Source organism: Hydractinia symbiolongicarpus, chromosome 10 (assembly GCF_029227915.1).
Source record: "Hydractinia symbiolongicarpus strain clone_291-10 chromosome 10, HSymV2.1, whole genome shotgun sequence".
Lineage (NCBI taxonomy): Eukaryota > Metazoa > Cnidaria > Hydrozoa > Anthoathecata > Hydractiniidae > Hydractinia > Hydractinia symbiolongicarpus.
This window is the reverse complement of record NC_079884.1, coordinates 13,414,955-13,432,468: the sequence shown is the minus strand read 5'-3', so window position 1 is coordinate 13,432,468 and position 17,514 is coordinate 13,414,955. Positions and strand designations below refer to the sequence as shown.

The window sequence follows — 17,514 nt, the reverse complement described above, 5'->3', positions numbered from 1 at the left end:
ACACTATAAAATAAACAGACGATTTACCAAGTTTCTCATCTTTACTTCTTCATCAAAAAGTACAGCTCTGAAAACAAACTTCCAGGGAACTATTTAGTTTAGTTATAATGTTGTTTTCTGTTACATTGTTATAATGTAACAAGAAGCGTGGCGCCTTCTTTCTTTGTACGTAATAATTTCAATTATTCGATATATATTGTTATAATGTAACAAGTAGTGTGGCCACTTCTGTCTTTGTACATAATTATGCTAATTATTTTATAAATGGTTAATGTGACCACAAAGTATCTCTTCAACCTTCGCAGATGTTCCTATCCTTCCCTATCATCAAATTGTATTTGCACACCAAAGTCATTTCATATGAAGTCGATTCCTTTATGACATCATCTAAAGGGTCATTGGCCAAAGAATGCGAAGAGGACCATTTAGCTGATTGAACAGTTGTTGGCCATATTGATGAAAGGTTGACTATACTGCCATGACATGTACCCTGAAAAGGAATAAAAATACGCTACAATGCGTCGGAAAACACAAACAAAAAGAAGTAAGGTGGATTTTGTAGGTAAAGATAGATACACTCTAGAAGATGCATACTTTTACAGTGTGCAACACTTGTATCAGAAACATTTGTTACTTTTTTGGTACCTTTGTTATGCAATCTTACTAAAACACCTGAGAAAATTGACCGATATATGAGACTGTATAGTTCGCTTATGTCTGCTGCCAACTGCTCTATCAAAAGTCGAAAGCTGTAGAAAGTACTTTTGATGATATACGACACAATTTTTGGCATGTTACTTTCATGTTTGTTCTGTTTGATAGACTCACCTTACATAAATAAAATTTTGATGAAAAATTCAGCTTGTAGGCCGGTTGGCAAGAAACATCTAAGCATTTCCCATTTATTTATTTTTTTCTCTTTCAATGCAAACTATGGGACTCTCTTCATCTTAAGGTGACAGGAAATAGGAAAAGTTCGTGATGAGAGAAAGAACTAGCTCGAAGGGGACGAAAACTGCCAAAGTTCGTGTGAGGTAAAGATAAGCTTAATTTGGAGGGTACTCATAAGTTAAATTCAAAGCCACTTTACCTAAGTCGGGTTAATTTACTAAGAAAACATTTCATGGCGGTCTTCTTAGCGCTTCTAGACGATGAGTAACGCCAATACCAAACATATGTATAAAAGGTAATAAGGTTAATGATTGTAGCAACAAAAAAAGATACCTTGGTGCAGTATTCTTTAATGCAATGGGGATGCTCCTTTGCTGAAATCTTCTTTCTATGTTCATACATTTTGTTGAAGAAAAATTTATCTTTGGCAATCCTTTCACTGGTTGCTTGTAATTGCTTCTTAGAGGTAATTCTTGACAGTAACTTTTTCATATCTTGTGGTAATTGATATCCAAAGGATGTTGATGCATTTAAAAAAGATGGTATGATTTTGACTGCTTCTTTGTACGATGATAAATACATTGGAATGTAACGAGAAGAGTCGTTTTGATGAAACGCCATTCCTCCAATAATTTTCAATGCAAACTCGTACGGCCTGTGTTTCAAAATCTCTATGTGTTCTAGAAGTAGAAAATTAAACATTGTATTAAGTATCATTTAAATATTATTATACTGTTTTCTTTTATGGTTATGCTTAAGATTGTTGGCCTTGTGGTAGAGCTTTCGCTTTCAGGGCGAAATGTCGTGAGTTCAATCTTGAGAGAAATCGTACGAAAGGTTATGAAAGTGTGTATCGTTCATTTATCCCTACGATTGCTGAGTCCTGAAAATGATTGATATTTTAGGTAGTTCTCCAGTTGCTCGGCTCACTTAAACGGGAGCTTTAAATGTACTAGGACCCCTTGGCAGTATCACCATTAAAAAGAATACCATTAGGAACTTATAATATATATCAAAAATTATTTCAACATCTTATAATTTTAATGCACAAAGTTATTGGAATCTTTGAGCATAAAATAGATACTCCATGACGTGCGTTGGTAAAGAACGATAAGTCCATTCGCTAGCTAACACCAAGTTGCCTTAAATAGATACTGTATATAGCGAGTTATACACAGCACTAATTATCTTTTTAGAATCCGTTTCACATAGATTAATTAGGCAGACAACGTTTATAGAAAGTTTTTTTTTTCTCACCGTTTGTGTTTTCGGTGCACATAATAAGAATGTAGTCGCATTTATTAATATGCTTCTGCATATACGAAGCTATTCCTCCGTCCGCATCAATTTCGTTTTGCTCAAGTAATGCCATTCTTACGTTGACTCCATAGGAACTGAGAACGAACGCAAAATCACGAAGAAATGCTTCCAGTAGTTCACAACCAGGACGGTTTAAAATCATAACTGATGTGCTTTCATTGTCTAAAAATCAAAACAAATATTGTTAATATATAGTTGAGCCTAAATTTTAAACAGAATTCCTCGGAATTTTAATTTTATAAAAAGCAAGGAAACTTTCCTGTGAACTTGGAGCTATTAAAATTAATCAAAATTTTAAATTTAGGTTAAATTTGAACAAATAGGGTGGTAAAAGTAAAATAGTTCAACACTCATTTTCGTTTTAATATGCTGGAACTATTCCTACCCTACCTGATGTTATTGGTTCAACTATTCGGAGTGTTTCGTGGTAATCTTGCGTGTTTCGGTGCAATTTTTTTCTGTGTCGGACAACAAAACATGCCACGCTTAAAAGTAGGATAAGAACTACTGATATGCTGATAATTGCAATGGTCAACACGGGCATGCTCGTTGAGTTTGCTGTGTCTTTGTTTAAAAGAAATTCGCATTCACTTGTAACATGAAGGTTATTTTTCAAAATGTCTTTTACTCTAGTCGCGCTATAATCGTGTTTCTTGCATTGAATTTTTGCAAATGTCATCACCGACGCAACTATAAAAAAACAAACAGTACAAAAGTACGTAAATATGGTTAAAACTTCTATCAAAGGCTTGTGCAAAGAACACATGATTTTTCTTAATCCTAATGTCTCAAATACTTTGGTAGACTTTTTTGCGCTTAATTAGAAAGTGCAGTCAATAAGGAAATTGGATAAACGGTAAAAAATTTACGCACCATTCTGTTTTTTAAAGCAGTAGTTTCTGGAACCATGTGTATTGTGGATAACTAGTGAAAGGAAAAAAATAAGACATATCAGCATGAATCTTAATAAATTGTTTTACTTAATAATGTCTGATTACTAAGTCTGAATGTTTAGCTGCTCCAACAGAATACGTCGAAGATCTTACCGCTTTGAATATCTTCCAAAACCGATAATGCACAGTCATCTATATACAAAACATTGTTTGATTTACAGTAAGTCCAATATGAGAATAAAAGTTCTGGTTAAAACTTATTTTAACAGTAAATAGGTAGAATTTAAACTAAGTGATAGAGTTAATTTTGAAATATGGCTTGTGCCAAAAATACATTGACTTCAGAAGTGTTTAAATTATATATGATTTTAGGAGAAATTTAAAAAGTCGTTATGTCGGATGGGACATAAAATTAACGTGAATTTCGACACAATTAACACAGAAAGTTAACACTACATATGAGTGGAGAATAGACACATACATTTATTGTATTTCTGATTCAAAAATTGGTCGGGAAAAGTAGAGAATAAATTCTCATCTGCTTAAATTTACCCTGTCTGTATTTGCTCTTCCTTGTGAATAAAAAAAACAGCACGTGTTTTTTGTGGAATCTACCATTCGAATTATTTTTTAGCAGAAATTTTTTCTAGGTAAAATCTTTTGACCAAAATATTAATCGTGGAATTAGCCCTTACAGTACGAAACAGTATGAACACGTCAGGTCAGCAACTCGTAATAATTTCACAATTCGTTAACCTCCTGTAATAAGGTGCGTATAAACTTACCAGGCGATGTCCAACTAAAATCCTTGGTCTCTCCAGTCGGTAGCAAGGTCATGCTGAATGTGTATTCTTGTTCTCTGGAGTACTGGAATTTAAACTCCTCATATCCCTATATAAAAAAATAAAAAGATCATAACGTAAAAAACGTTCAAATATCTATATTCATTAGACGGAAAAAGAGTAATTCATTGGTGCGAACTAAGCGCTGTGTTTCCTGTATACAATCGGCTTAAACATAATATACGATTATTCAATTAATGTACCAGCATGTCGGTGTTAGCATATTGTGTCTGTACGGTTTTAGGATCGACACGTTGTGGTTTTTACCACTTCACTAACACCAATAAGAAAATGCATACAGAGGATTTATTCCTACAGTATTATCAAAGAAACGACAGTTAAACATAAAGAAAAATTTTTTTCGATATTGTATAAATCAAATCCAACCATATACCTGGTCAAGGCTTTTGTACTCGCATTTATCTAAGTCTTCTCCACTGGTATGTAAAGTAACTCCCCAGCAATCTAATAAAATTCGTACTTCGATATCGTAGTAAATTACTAGTCGTTAATCGCTACTCGTATCTCCCATTTTGAAACCACGGACGGACAGATACACAGCTGGCATTACAAGATAGATAGAGAAATAGAAATCTAGTCTTCATTGCTTATATTTCACAAATTTTAATATGCTGATTAAAATAATTCATTCGTGATTACGAAGTGAGCTCCTTAACGACTGAGCCATGCGCCACTAGGGGTATAAAAATAAATACCTTTTCTTAATTCTTTTGAAATAGCTGTCATATTGACACCTATGACAAAAAGATGACGTCCTTTAAGTTTTGTGGTGAACCCTCTGTAGTGTGGAAATCCTTTGCATGTTGCATGGTACTTGTGGCATACTTGTTTAAGGTTGGACACATCTGGGATTAGTTGTAAGCAATTTGCTAAGACACAATTAAAAATTAAATAAAAATAAAATTATACCATTAGAATTGATCAGAAAATAAAGTTTAGCTAAAAACGTGACAAATAGAATATTGACACTTCAAAATCTAATCCACTAATGGAATAAAATTTCTATTTTTGATATAAAATATTTATCAGTCTTCTTTATGTTTCATATAACAATAGACCAACTACCATTTGTGAAAAATTGGTATTGAGTATTTAACAGACAAAATTAGGATGTCAAATCATTGGAGTTAATTTTTGTGTCATTATTTTCAAGATTTGGAAATTTTAACCAACAGGTATTAAGCTTCACAGGGAAGAAGGTTGTCACAATTAGTTTCGGCATGATTTCGATATTTGCCGTCTAACACTGGCATCATGTTCCAGCATTTTATTTTTACTAACTCGAGTAAAGACACTATTTTAACTTATTGAACATTTTCTTTAGAAAACGTAATGATAGGTGCCAAAACATTTTCAAGCCAAGCATTGTGAATAAGATTCCGTTCTTAGGCAATGTATTAAATTATAGAACAAATGGATAATAGTTGTATGTGTGGAACTATTAAAATTGATGTTTCACACAATTACTCATAAGTAAAGGAGGACAAGAATAGGAATATTTCATACTTTTGTTAGGTAATGATTGTAGTTGTGATTGAAACACTGAACAGTGGTCTAGAAAAAAAGAAAATTTATAATAAAGTCAGTGTTATTAACCGACACCATTCTTATCTCCTGCAATTTTAAGAGAGAGAACAACTTCACAAGACACACAAATTGATCTAATTTGTAGCACTTTGCCTTGGGATTGACTTGCGATACCATAATGTCTGTGGAAAGAAGCCAATTTAGCATCAGATAATACGCCAAGGCTTATAATGAAAATCAAAATGAAAATAATAATCGCATAGTAATTTAGCAAAACCAACACATGCTCCAGTTTTTTGTTGCTGGTGCTTTCCAGTCCCAGTTCTTTGAGTCTAACCTCAGTAACAAGTCAAGTAATTAAAAAATCTTACTTTCTTTAGATGTATTTTTTGTTCCCTACAAGAAATAAAATAAATTTATGTGCGTTTCATAAATCTCATTTCACATTTTACATTCTTAAATTCTAATTTCTCGGCACATTACTCACTAAAGAAACATAGCAAAAAAGTACAAAGGCACATGAAATCTTACGTTACTAAGGCACGTGGGTACGTTAAGCACGTAGGCACATAGGTGCATGCTAGTGTAAGCATGACGTCAGCAACATCTAATTGCGTTACCTAACTATTAACCACCCACCACTCACTCATCCACACCCTACCCGATTCAAAAAAATTAATTTCTTATTACTAATCCTTTTTTAATTAAACAAACTTCATAAGGAAACTATTGTGTTGACAACTTGATTACTTTGCATGTGTAATCACCGAAAACAAGAATGGAAGGTGTACTTGCTATTTATAGCTCTAGCTTTGATAAAATATTTAAAGAAAATGACAGACATAAAAATATTTTTAACTGCCACCAAGGGAGCAAAAAAAATCAATATTAACAATAGCCAGAGGCGTTGATTAGTTTCCCACCTTTCGCCATGAATGGTCCAAATCCTTGAACGTCTCTACAAATGTACTTGATAAGATTTTAACATAACGTTGAAAGTTTATGGGAACGGCACGTCATGTTTATAGACAGGTTCTTGCCGGACCATTTAAACATTGTAAAATGATAATCCTTTGCACATAAAAAAAAGAACTTTTCCTTTTTTAAGAGCTTCCAATAACTGTCAGAAAGTACTTCTTAATTAATGCTATATTACCGGTTGATACCAAAAGTAGAGAGTGTTATGTTTTGCAGAAGAAGTTCCCGTAGAAGGTTAAACATTAATTGTTAGTGACATTTCTTAATAGAGTAGAACCATGGCTTGCTACCTACATAGTACTCCTTTTAAAAACACTTTATTGCAACCGCCAACGTCGGTTTTAATATATTCCGGGCAGTTTTTTTTCGTGCATACTTTTTTTTTGATTAAATCACTGGACCACTCCTTTTATGATTGATATAATTAGATGCTATTATACGGGGGTTGCATTTGTTGATATCTTTTGACAACCACTTGTAGTCTAAATTATTATTCTTGTTTTTATTTTTACTTAAAATATTAAAATCTTTAACAGTTCGTCTCAAACCGTCTATGACATGTTGACAAAAAAGACGTAGAAACACCCTGGGAAAGAGATTAAATCACAGTTATTACCGGTTTCTATGCAACGTGAACAAGATGTTTCGATGACGATATTTTACATTGAAGGTTGTTGATTATTCGCATTGAAACTACCAAGCCTTTTCACTAGGACTTTTTATTGCTTTTCTCATGTGCATGTTCAGCGCAAAGGAAACAAAACATGGAAATAAAGTTGTTACTCTAATACGTAATTCCGATACTTTTAATAATAAAGAGCACATTAAAATAGCTACATTAATTTGCAATAATTTTATATATTATGATTACCCACTAAGAGAATAGAAAGCTGTTTCCACGCCACAAATAAGTATCTATATATAAAACTTATTATCAAACCGCTGGTTAATTTGTTCTCTCATATTTATTTATTAATTATATTTCAAAAAAGAATCTTGCCAGCGAATTCATGTTAACAACGCCACTCCAATAAGATTGTTTACAAATACAAAGTGTTTTTGTTGTTACTGTGTTTATTTGTTTGTTTATTTATTAATTTATACGTAAACAGGGGATGTGTCACATGGTTTCAGAATTAATGAACCTATAAAAACAGTTACACAAACCAAAAAAAATATAAAACTTACCTCAATAACGTTAAAGAAAAACAATGCAAGCCAAATTGTCAAATCCATTTCTCTATCAGACGTGTCATGCGTAGCTAAAGAATTCCTCTTGCTGTGTGTTTGGCTTTTACTGCAATAAACGAAATAATCTACTATCTAATCACAAATCATTAAATTTAATAATACAACTTTTGTTAGAGTTTTACAAGATAATAAATTACAACAATCCCGCATCCAGGTATGTTTTGTTATTATCAACTTTTTAAGAGGAGCAACTAAAGTCACGTAGTATTTTCATTAACTGTAGCCATGTTAAATTTTATTAACTTTATAGCCATGCTGAAGTCTCATTAAGGAAATGCAAAAATAAGTCTTATGTTTGTTTATAGCGACATAATATATATCACATTACGTCATCAACATTGTAACGTCACAAAAATATAAATTTTGGCTCAACCACGCACTGTGTTTTGTCAAGTAGCTAATTTGAATTTCAAAGATGTGTTATTTAATGTTTTCAACAAGGTTGCTTTTAATGATGAAGTCCAACACCAACTTATTTTCAGCGATGACCTTTTAAGGAGAGTTTGAAAGGTGGGGTCCTTAAAGCAATTTTTTGACGTTGGTGCGTGTAAGTTCTTGCACAGAAGATATTTATATGCGTTGTTTGTTAAACCGAAATTATATTTCACGCTTGTGAAGTCATTCATAGTACTTATAACTGGAAATGACTTTTGATATGACGTATGTCAATTTTAATCAATCAAATTATTTACTCAAGTATAATCTAGATGGCAAGCTGAGACGAATTGTGATTTTTTTGCTGACAAGGCGAAAGTTTTTCTTATTTTTCCTTTCACGACATGTTGTAAAGAGAATACTATACACATAAAGAGCCTTTTTTTCCTGTTTAACTTCCTCTTTGTTTGCTTCTGTAATTGACAATACGCTTAACGCTGTCTTTAGGAATTTTACAAAGAAACCGACAGATTATACATCCAAACAAATTAAGAAGATTTTTCTTCTCTTCTCTTGCCATTTTTACAAAGCTAGACGTTGTAAAACACTTTTAAAAGGTTAGGGTAATTAAAACCTTCCAGTTGCAACATTTGATTCTACTCTTGACGAGGGGTTAAAAAGACACCTTGGAGCGGGCACACCAACGTCGCAGTAACGTCGTCGCGCCGTTAGGTTTATAGCTAAAATACGACTTTAGAAACTACAATGCTAAAGAATGACGTTATAACGATGTGTCATGGGTCGCCAATTAGCAGCGACTATCAACAAATATTGGTACTACGTCGCGTTTCGCAAACAGTCGCTACATCCCCACCATCATCAAAAACAATAATTTCTCCTTTCCTCAGTTCTCCAATGGATTCAGAATCTGACAAAATACAAAATTATATATAATGTATATAATGAGATATATTTGTTGATAATGAAATGTCACTTAGGCCTCTATTTTTGGTACTTACCTGACGCTCTTGGCAAAAAATATAACAACATAAAAACATCAACAAAATTTGTAAAGTGACTGTTTACAAAAAAAACGACGTGAAGTACCCGCAGGGACAGTAAAAAAATAAATATAATTTAGTCAATAACGACGTTATTGACTAAATTGTCCCGCCAGTCACATCATAAAATAATATGTTTCCAGTATCGCAACTGCCAACATTATATACTTTAGTCGTAAGCGGATAGTGAGAGAATCCTTATCATCGGATTCATCAAAGCTCAAAACAATGCCAGTATAAGTTAATAACGCGTAAACAGATAAGCTATATAAAAAAGGCATTCTTGAGAAAAATATAACACATTTAGTAATTTGAATGCTGAATTATGTTGTTTTGTTAGGCTATATTGAATTATTTTCACAAAATAATATGGTTTCACGTCATCATGACTCGGCTATACATACTGGAACAGATTTCCGTAAAGAATCCAGTTTTTTTACACTAAATCCGTGATATGAAAATAGTTATTGACCTTTTAAAAAATAAACAAAGATTTATGCATTAAACAACAATCAAGTATGTCTTTAATAATAGCTGTCGTTTGCCTTTTTGTCTGTCGGTTACGGAAACACGAAATGCGATATATAAAGGACGGGCGACCCCGTAGAGATTTCCACGGGTTAATATCTATTCTATATTATAAAACCCGTATGCGTCTGTCCGTTTGTCTATCACGCAAAATGGTAGCCTAGCTGCGCAAGTAGCGAGACGAACGCAATGCGGTATAAAACGGAAGGCGAACCCGTGGAGTTTCTCACGGACCACCGACTAGTTTTCACAAATATTCTAATCAACAGTGTACCAAAGGATAGAGGGGGGTCACACTAGAATTTTAAGAACACGCTATAAATTTAAAGCACGATTTAAAGCATGCCTTAATAATGTGAACGTATTTTTGATTTATTATAATGCCTTTCAAATTATGTTTACTTGCTTTAAACTTACTTTAAATAAAGTAAAACCTCAAAATTCCCGGGCTAGGGTTAGGTTTGAAATAAATTCGATGACAGCTTCACACGTTCAAATATGCTTTTCCAAAAAAGAAAGACGTGTGTACTTACCGGTCGCAGCTACATAGAAATACTCATACAGCAACAAAATAATCCAAAGTTTTCAAAATTGCATTATTACATTTTAAATTATTTCTTTGAATACAGCTGTTCATCAAAACTGAAATGTTTACAACTGATCACCAATGAACTATTCAATTCAAAAAGCACTACACAGAATTACATAGCAAAAATTTATCAGACCGATATTCATTACCAAACTCCTCCCCCGTCTCTGTTTTTTAATTTTGCAAGTTTTTCGCTTCATTAACGCCAAAAATTTTATAATTTTTTTATTTTAAATTCCAAACATTATTAATTATGAACGCAATTGTTTATATTAAAATAGAAACACACACTGATATAAAAATTCCAAAATATAAATAAGACCAAAATGATAAATATTTCATAACATTTATGAAATAACTTTATTTCTAAAAACACAACCTCGTTCCAAAGTTCCGAGAAGACAATCACAAACTCCCACCAATTTTCAATCTTTATTAAAAGAAATACATTTTATAGATTTATTTTATAGAAAATTCTGTCTTATCCTTTCAGTCAATCTCTATATAAACAATACCCCTATTTTGTTAGTCTCTGCGCGATTTTAAAGTCACACGGACACAAGATATGCATAAAATAGTAAACGCGACATTTATACGACAGCCGAAGTTTCGTAAAATTTTCTATTGTATCGATCCCCTGCGGAATAATTATATTACTTTATGCTAACAATTAAATAAAGATGCACGAAATATCGATGCAGTTAAAGGTACGACGGGCAAAATCCCATCTAATTTTCCACGGGCTAACAACTAAACTTAGAAAACAGTTGGCCAAAACAACACTGTCTTCTTAGTAGTAAATTTCCAGAAGCAATTTATCTTCCAGGACATTTTGTCTTGTTGCTTGAGTTTAAACTTGTAGCCATGTGATAACGGCTCTAGGCACTAGGATGTTACAAATATTTGGACTTAAAGGGAAACTAAGGTCAAAATTTTTTTTTTCATAAAAACGTTTATTATACTATTTAAAAAAGATACCTTAAATTTTTTTTTCAAAAAAAATGTATTTTTATGAGGATTTTAGAGTAAAAAGGTTATTGTTTACATCTCCGTTAGAGTACATAAAAAAACTCTACGATGGAGAGCAATGACGTAAGGTTCGCCTGATTTGATGTATGAAGACATAAAAGATGAATTTTACTTCTTAACTATAATTGTACATTTTGTCTTTACTACTCAAAATGCCAAGTTGCCTGGCATATGGATGTTCGCAAACCACTGGGAGAGTAACTGCTAAAAAAAGTTTTTTCATGATCCCAAAGCCAGTGAATACAACTGAGAAACTTCGCGTAGCACAATGGTTGCATAATATTGGTACTGGATTGAATGTAGAAACATTTCCATTTGGGAAAAATAAAGTTGTATGTGAAGACCACTTCCATCCTGACTGCATTAAAGATGATTTAAAAGGACGTCTAACGGGGATACCATCGAAACGGAAAGAGCTACTTTGTGGAGCAGTTCCAACTATTTTTAAACACAAAACTTACGAATTTATTAACATGGATGGCACTACCGTATTAAATTACAGATTTTACAAATCTACAAAAGCTTTGAATCCTGTATATTTTCCATCTTTTTCTGGGAAACTTTCACGAATTTTTTTCACAACGCATGCCGGTATAACAACTCTACATCCTTTTCCCAGTGTTTCATAGTAATGCACCCAAGCCGTATATTGTCTGTATGCTGAAAGCGTAGTTGTCTAAAAAGAATATAATATGTTTTGTTGTTGTGGAACCTAGGCCTTACAAAATGTTGTATATATATTTTTAAATATTCTTTGACTCACATTTAGTAAACGAACTTTTATGTAGATAAAGAACGCATTTTTTTTTCGCATATGAAGTAATATTTTATATTTGTTTTGAAAGGTAGAATAATAAGCTTACTTGTTTTGAAAAGATTTTATATCCTTGAAATTATTTTGATATCTGCGATGTCTAATGCTTGCTGTCTCTAATACGGTGCGATTTAAACAAAGAATATTAAAATCTTTATGCAAGGTAATACATGTATTCTCTTCCAGCTTTTCTCCCAGTAAAGTTGTAAACTCCAAACAACACTTGCATTCTTCAACAGTCATTAACTCGTGTATATCACATTTTTTACACTTACACCAATGTAAGTTTTCTAACCTGCTTGAGTCTAAATCCTCATCTTCGTCGTCGTCTGAAATATCATTCGCAGTTTTTGATGAACAAATGTTTTTCAACTGACTTTCAGTATATTCAGGTTAGTTATCATAACACCCTTTGCAAATACTTTCATCTGTTTCAGAACTATATACTTCGCTATGTTCACTAGCACAACTACTTTCTTCGCTGCTATCCATGACTAAGTGATTTTGAGTCTCGCGGCTCATACGTCATAATTCTGTATGGTTCACGAGGAACCGTGAATGGAGTACACGGTTAATTTCAGAAAACCTTAGAACTTTAATGGGCTAAAACAGCCTAAATAATGAAAATTAAGAGTTAATTTTTTTTCAATAGTTTATTTAGATGTTATACAACGTTCTTAATTTTTTTTTAACAACATTTTTTTTTGACCTTAGTTTCCCTTTAACGCAGTATCAAACCATACCGACGTTTTAATCAAAGCAGAAACAGTCATACTAAATGCAGAAACTGTATTTACAAGTTTCAACAATATCTTCATGGGAGTCTAGCAAAGCCGATGAAACTTGTTACGCAATTCCGTCAAAAAATTAAATTCCTTTATCACAGATATAAGGGAGATAAAATTCTTTCAAAAAATAAACCGCTGCGCAAAGACTAATCGCGGCTTTTGATCAATAAACAATGTATATGAGAAGGATTATAACTTGTTCTAAAAATCAGATGATTTTAAAACGGGTTAAAGATGTTCCTTTTACGAAAAAAGGAAAAACAAATAAATAAACGGTAGGATGACAAGAGGTGTTTTTTGTGTTTTTATTAACTTTAGTTTGAACTCGCCTTAAGCTTCCTTAAAAATTATTGGTGCTAAATACGATAAGACCAAACTTCAAAAATCAAAGTCAGTAAGAAACGCCTACTTTCTTATTAAATGTCCTTTGTAATGAACGTGTCCTTTGTTTGTGTCAAAAGGCGACGTAAATTGGTTGTTGTCGTCACCCTCGTCCACAGGGTTTTTTGACTTTTTAATATGTGAAAACACGGTTTCTTCTATCGTATAAAAGAGACAAAAAGGACTAGGGACGAAGGTGTGTTGTTATTAGATCGTTTTATTAATCTATTTTACACATGTTATCTAAATAGATAAGAACACGCGGCAATGTTTCTAGGATTGATGATTTAATTCCAAAACAACAAATATTTCTTTTTTTTATTTCTTGATTCAAATCTTTTGGCAGTTGTCCTTTTAATAAACCAGCTGTATTTTTGAGTATTGAATTTGATGAAAAATCTTATGAAATTTGAACACCCAAAATCAACTTTTATTTCAGGACTTGTACTGTTTTTTTTCTATAAGAATAAAATGTGTATGAGTTTTGCTCTTCGTATAAAAACACGCTACGACTCCTGTGATCGAGGTTACGCCAATGTTATTAAAAATATGTATTTACATTATATTCGAAACATTGTAATTCCGGAAAGATAAAGTTGAATTTTCTAAAAGAATCTTGTCGGGGAGAAAATTTGTGGGAAAGTGACCAGTGACAAAACCTTCCTTAAAGGATTATGTTTTCCCCGATATAGTATGCTTAGCCATAATTTGACCTGGGAAGGAGGGTGTTGGTTTGTGAGGGGGAATAAGGTACTTGTAAACCATACCTATGATGTTTTGTGAATTTTCATCAGATTTAATTCGGTATGTCACGTCTTCGGTATGTCACGTCTGCTCTCATCGTCAAAAATAATCGGTATTTGTTTTCTTTTTTAGAACATCCCTATTAACAGTTCTAAAATCATATTTTAGTCTATTTATGCTTTTAGACATTTTGGCGACATTTGGAATTTTATAACGATTCACAATCAATTTTGTTTTCACAAAATAGAAAGCAAGACTTGTTTTGTGACGAAGAAAAATTTATATAGAGAGGGGTAAAATAGGTTCTACTTTTGATGAATTTTACGCTTGCAACGGTTGAAAACCTTCCGGTAGCCGATAAATATGAAAAAAGAATAATTGAACTTATAGCATAAAGCTAATGGAATAAAAAACTCGAGAAATAAAGAAATAAGTTTTCTCCAAAACAACAAATCTAAAAATCTCTAAAAAGCATTAGAACAATTCATTGTAATAAGTTCAACTTTTCAACTTCTTCCAAGGCTTGTGTACAGTAGTTAGAGGATTTATTTGGAGTTGTTTTGTCCGCATATCATAGCGGAAGATATGCCCTGGGGACAAATTTGGGCATGCGCACTTATTCCTGTAGATTGAAAAAACGTCAATGCACAGAGGTCATATAAATCCATTGAAGAAAAACAAATGAAATTTCGAACTATTCGCTGAGAATTGCTGAAAGGCTTTTGAAGAAAAATTGAAAAAAAAATAATCAGTTCTTTTTGAATCTCGTGCTTCCAAAAAACTGTATGAATTTCATTAACAGCAACTTTACACCACATGGTCCTGCTTTTTAGCCAGAATAATGCGTGAGTGTTTATCAAAAATCGTCAAAGTTTTGTCAACTTTTGTAAAACTTTGGTAAGTCATCTATTAAACAAACAACTCTACCGAAGAAGTAGAAAATTCAGTAGTGTATTCGTTCTATCTACACATTACATTTACCCAGTAATCACACTATATGAACGTGTTATTCACTCAGATATCACACCAGACACGTAACTTTCAGTAAGACATCGTATCATTGATATGTCTAATTCGAACAGATATATCGAACTGTATCTATCTGAATAGGAGCAGTAATTTTGGGAAACGTATCTGCTTTATCAACCAAGAGAGAACAGCTACACAGTGTGTTAAAGCCAAAAAGGTGCAACTTCTAAGTCAAAATTTGTTACCTTGCCTAATAACGCACTGCACAAGAAGTAACACTGTGTTTACACTAGCCTTGCTTGTACAATAAAACCCTACAAAGTGAAAATAATTTATAATGATGACAAGACGCCCGGACATATAATGTGTCACTGATGAATTTGTTAAATTCAGAAAAATGTCTTCACAGTGTAAAGACGTATTTCTTTCTAAAAAAAAATGTTTTAAACTAATAAACACATACCTTCCTCCGCGTTTATAGTCCTCTTCTCGAGAAAAAATTAGTAGCGTTTACATTGTAGCAGGTAACTGCGAATCATATGTTTTTTTTAGTAAATCTTATATTAAATATTTATACGTTTTTCTATAACAAGACATACGTTCACTTTCCAGAAAATTCCTTCAAATTAAAAAAACAAGCCGTCTCAGCAAGAAGTTCTACGGCTTATTACTGATTTATAGCAAATCCACCTCGGGGGAGTACTTGCTTTAGTTCTCCAATTGTGCAGAAAAAGTGGTCACGTTATTAGTAATAAAATATTTTTAACTGGCAACAGCAAAAGACGAAAGAAAAACATGAAAGTAGAAAAATGAGTTTCAGTTTGTGAACACCGCTCTTTTAAAAACTAGAATAAACGTAAAAATCAAAAAAACAATTATTTTTGATTTATTTCGTTCTTTAAAAAGAATTTTAGCCTGTTTATTTGTAAAAATAATAGGTTTTTACACCTTTTGTGCCGTTCAACAGGGTAGTTCTGTTATCAACACTCAAATACTAATAATTTACGTACGGCTACACTAGACTGGTACATTTCCGTGCTTCACGAGAAAAAAAGAAACCTATTTTAAAGTTCTACCGGCTAAAGCGGTAGAACAATGAGACATTGTGATGTAGAAACGCTGAGAGTTGTAACCTGGATTTCAAACATGGGAGGATTTTAAAGTACCGTAATTCCTCTTTTTATCCCCGCGGGTTTGAAGGTTAACTTCATCTGTTTCATCATCACCTTTATCTATTAGAAGAAGTTCTATGATGGACTTGTAGTGCATGGAATATACACAGCCCGTTGTAAAAAAAAAAAAAACATAGATATTATGAATTGCTAACATATATCACAGTGAAGCACAGAAAGGTGAAGCACGGAAAGCAACTTTTTGATATACATTCTATACAAGACCTTAACAAGACAACCTGTGTGGGTTAAAAACTTGCACTACACAGGAGGCAACCTCAATCCTTGGCGCTTTCTTCTTAATTAGGTATATTCTAATACCAGAGAGCAGAGAAAAGACAAAGGGCAATGGGCGCAAGGTTACACATGAGAAATGTTCCTTGTTAAAAGTCCTTTGCGAAAAGAAACCCGGCTTCAATGTTGTATCCGAAAGATGTAGTTTGGTTGAAATAATATTTCGTGCGACTTGAGGAAGACTTGCACAGGAGACAATCTAAATAAACAGATGTATCGAAGAAAATCTATGACAGGGTTTAAATTGTAAAAAAACATATTTGCTTTATTAATCAAGAAAAAATCGATACACAGTGTGTTAAAACAAAAAGTCGCAAATTTGTTACCTTTCCTAATAACGACACACCTCAAGAAGTAACGCTGTGTTTAAACTACCCTTGTGGTATACAAGAAGACTTTTTTAAAGAAACACAATGAAAAGTATCCCTAACAGATGACAAGCACACAAACAGACACAAAACTGTGCTAGCGGTGAATTTAATAAAGTTTGGGAATTGTTATCCCAGCGTAAAAAAGAAACAAGATATGAAATTTTAAAGTAGTATAAACAAGCTTTCTTTTGTGTTCTTCCGGAACAGTCCTCTTCCGGAAAAAAAATTGTTGACGGCAATTTCTGTGAAACATATGTTTTTTTTCCCATTAAATCTTAACTGAAGTATTTATAAGCTTTTTTTCAATAGCAAAAATAAGTCCTTTTTCCAGAAATTCACTTTAAATTTATGAGTTATTATGTACGATAGCCCGATGGCTCTCTTCTCTTTCAATTTTAAAGCACATTTCTTCTATGATTCAAACCGTTCTATTTTGTATTTTCCACTTCTCTATATGAACAAACACTTTCTATTAGAATGTTCGACCACGCTAGTTAACAGGCGTTGTTGCTGGTGGATATATAACATTAAACACCTTCAAACAATGCTTTTGAAAGTACCACATAGCTATCTGATAAACTGGCAATTGTTTTTTTATTTATTTTCTCATATCATAATGCGCTTGTGAATAATTTTGCAAATGAAATACTAAACCGCATCAGAGTCTTTTTAGTCT

At 32.7% G+C, this 17,514-nt stretch overlaps 1 protein-coding gene across 3 annotated transcripts; it reads right to left on the bottom strand.

Annotated features, from left to right (window-relative positions):
* Nucleotides 1–22: 22 nt before the first annotated feature.
* On the bottom strand, nt 23–15,645 carry LOC130613323 (uncharacterized). Of its 3 annotated transcripts, none has more exons than XM_057434673.1 (13): nt 15,465–15,645; nt 7,661–7,769; nt 5,866–5,890; nt 5,474–5,521; nt 4,663–4,836; nt 4,341–4,411; nt 3,890–3,995; nt 3,258–3,296; nt 3,085–3,135; nt 2,602–2,901; nt 2,149–2,373; nt 1,225–1,571; nt 23–490 (listed from the first exon to the last, which is right to left on the bottom strand). In XM_057434673.1, exons 2-13 carry the CDS (start codon nt 7,706–7,708, stop codon nt 293–295), a joined length of 1,632 nt encoding a protein of 543 aa, XP_057290656.1. In that variant the 5' UTR covers nt 7,709–7,769; nt 15,465–15,645; the 3' UTR covers nt 23–292. The 3 variants fall into 3 exon arrangements, with proteins under 3 accessions (XP_057290656.1, XP_057290655.1, XP_057290657.1); XM_057434672.1 differs by lacking the exon at nt 15,465–15,645 and adding an exon at nt 10,221–10,441; XM_057434674.1 differs by lacking the exon at nt 15,465–15,645 and having other exon boundaries at nt 7,661–8,152.
* Nucleotides 15,646–17,514: the final 1,869 nt, after the last annotated feature.

Excerpts from the sequence above, each read along its gene's own strand:
- LOC130613323 (XM_057434673.1), bottom strand. The coding sequence starts at position 7,708 with ATGGATTTGACAATTTGGCTTGCATTGTTTTTCTTTAACGTTATTGAG. Across the intron at positions 5,522-5,865 it reads AAAAAATACATCTAAAGAAA|ACCACTGTTCAGTGTTTCAA; the intron begins GTAAGATTTTTT and ends CTTTTTTTCTAG. Across the intron at positions 1,572-2,148 it reads GTGCACCGAAAACACAAACG|AACACATAGAGATTTTGAAA; the intron begins GTGAGAAAAAAA and ends TTCTACTTCTAG.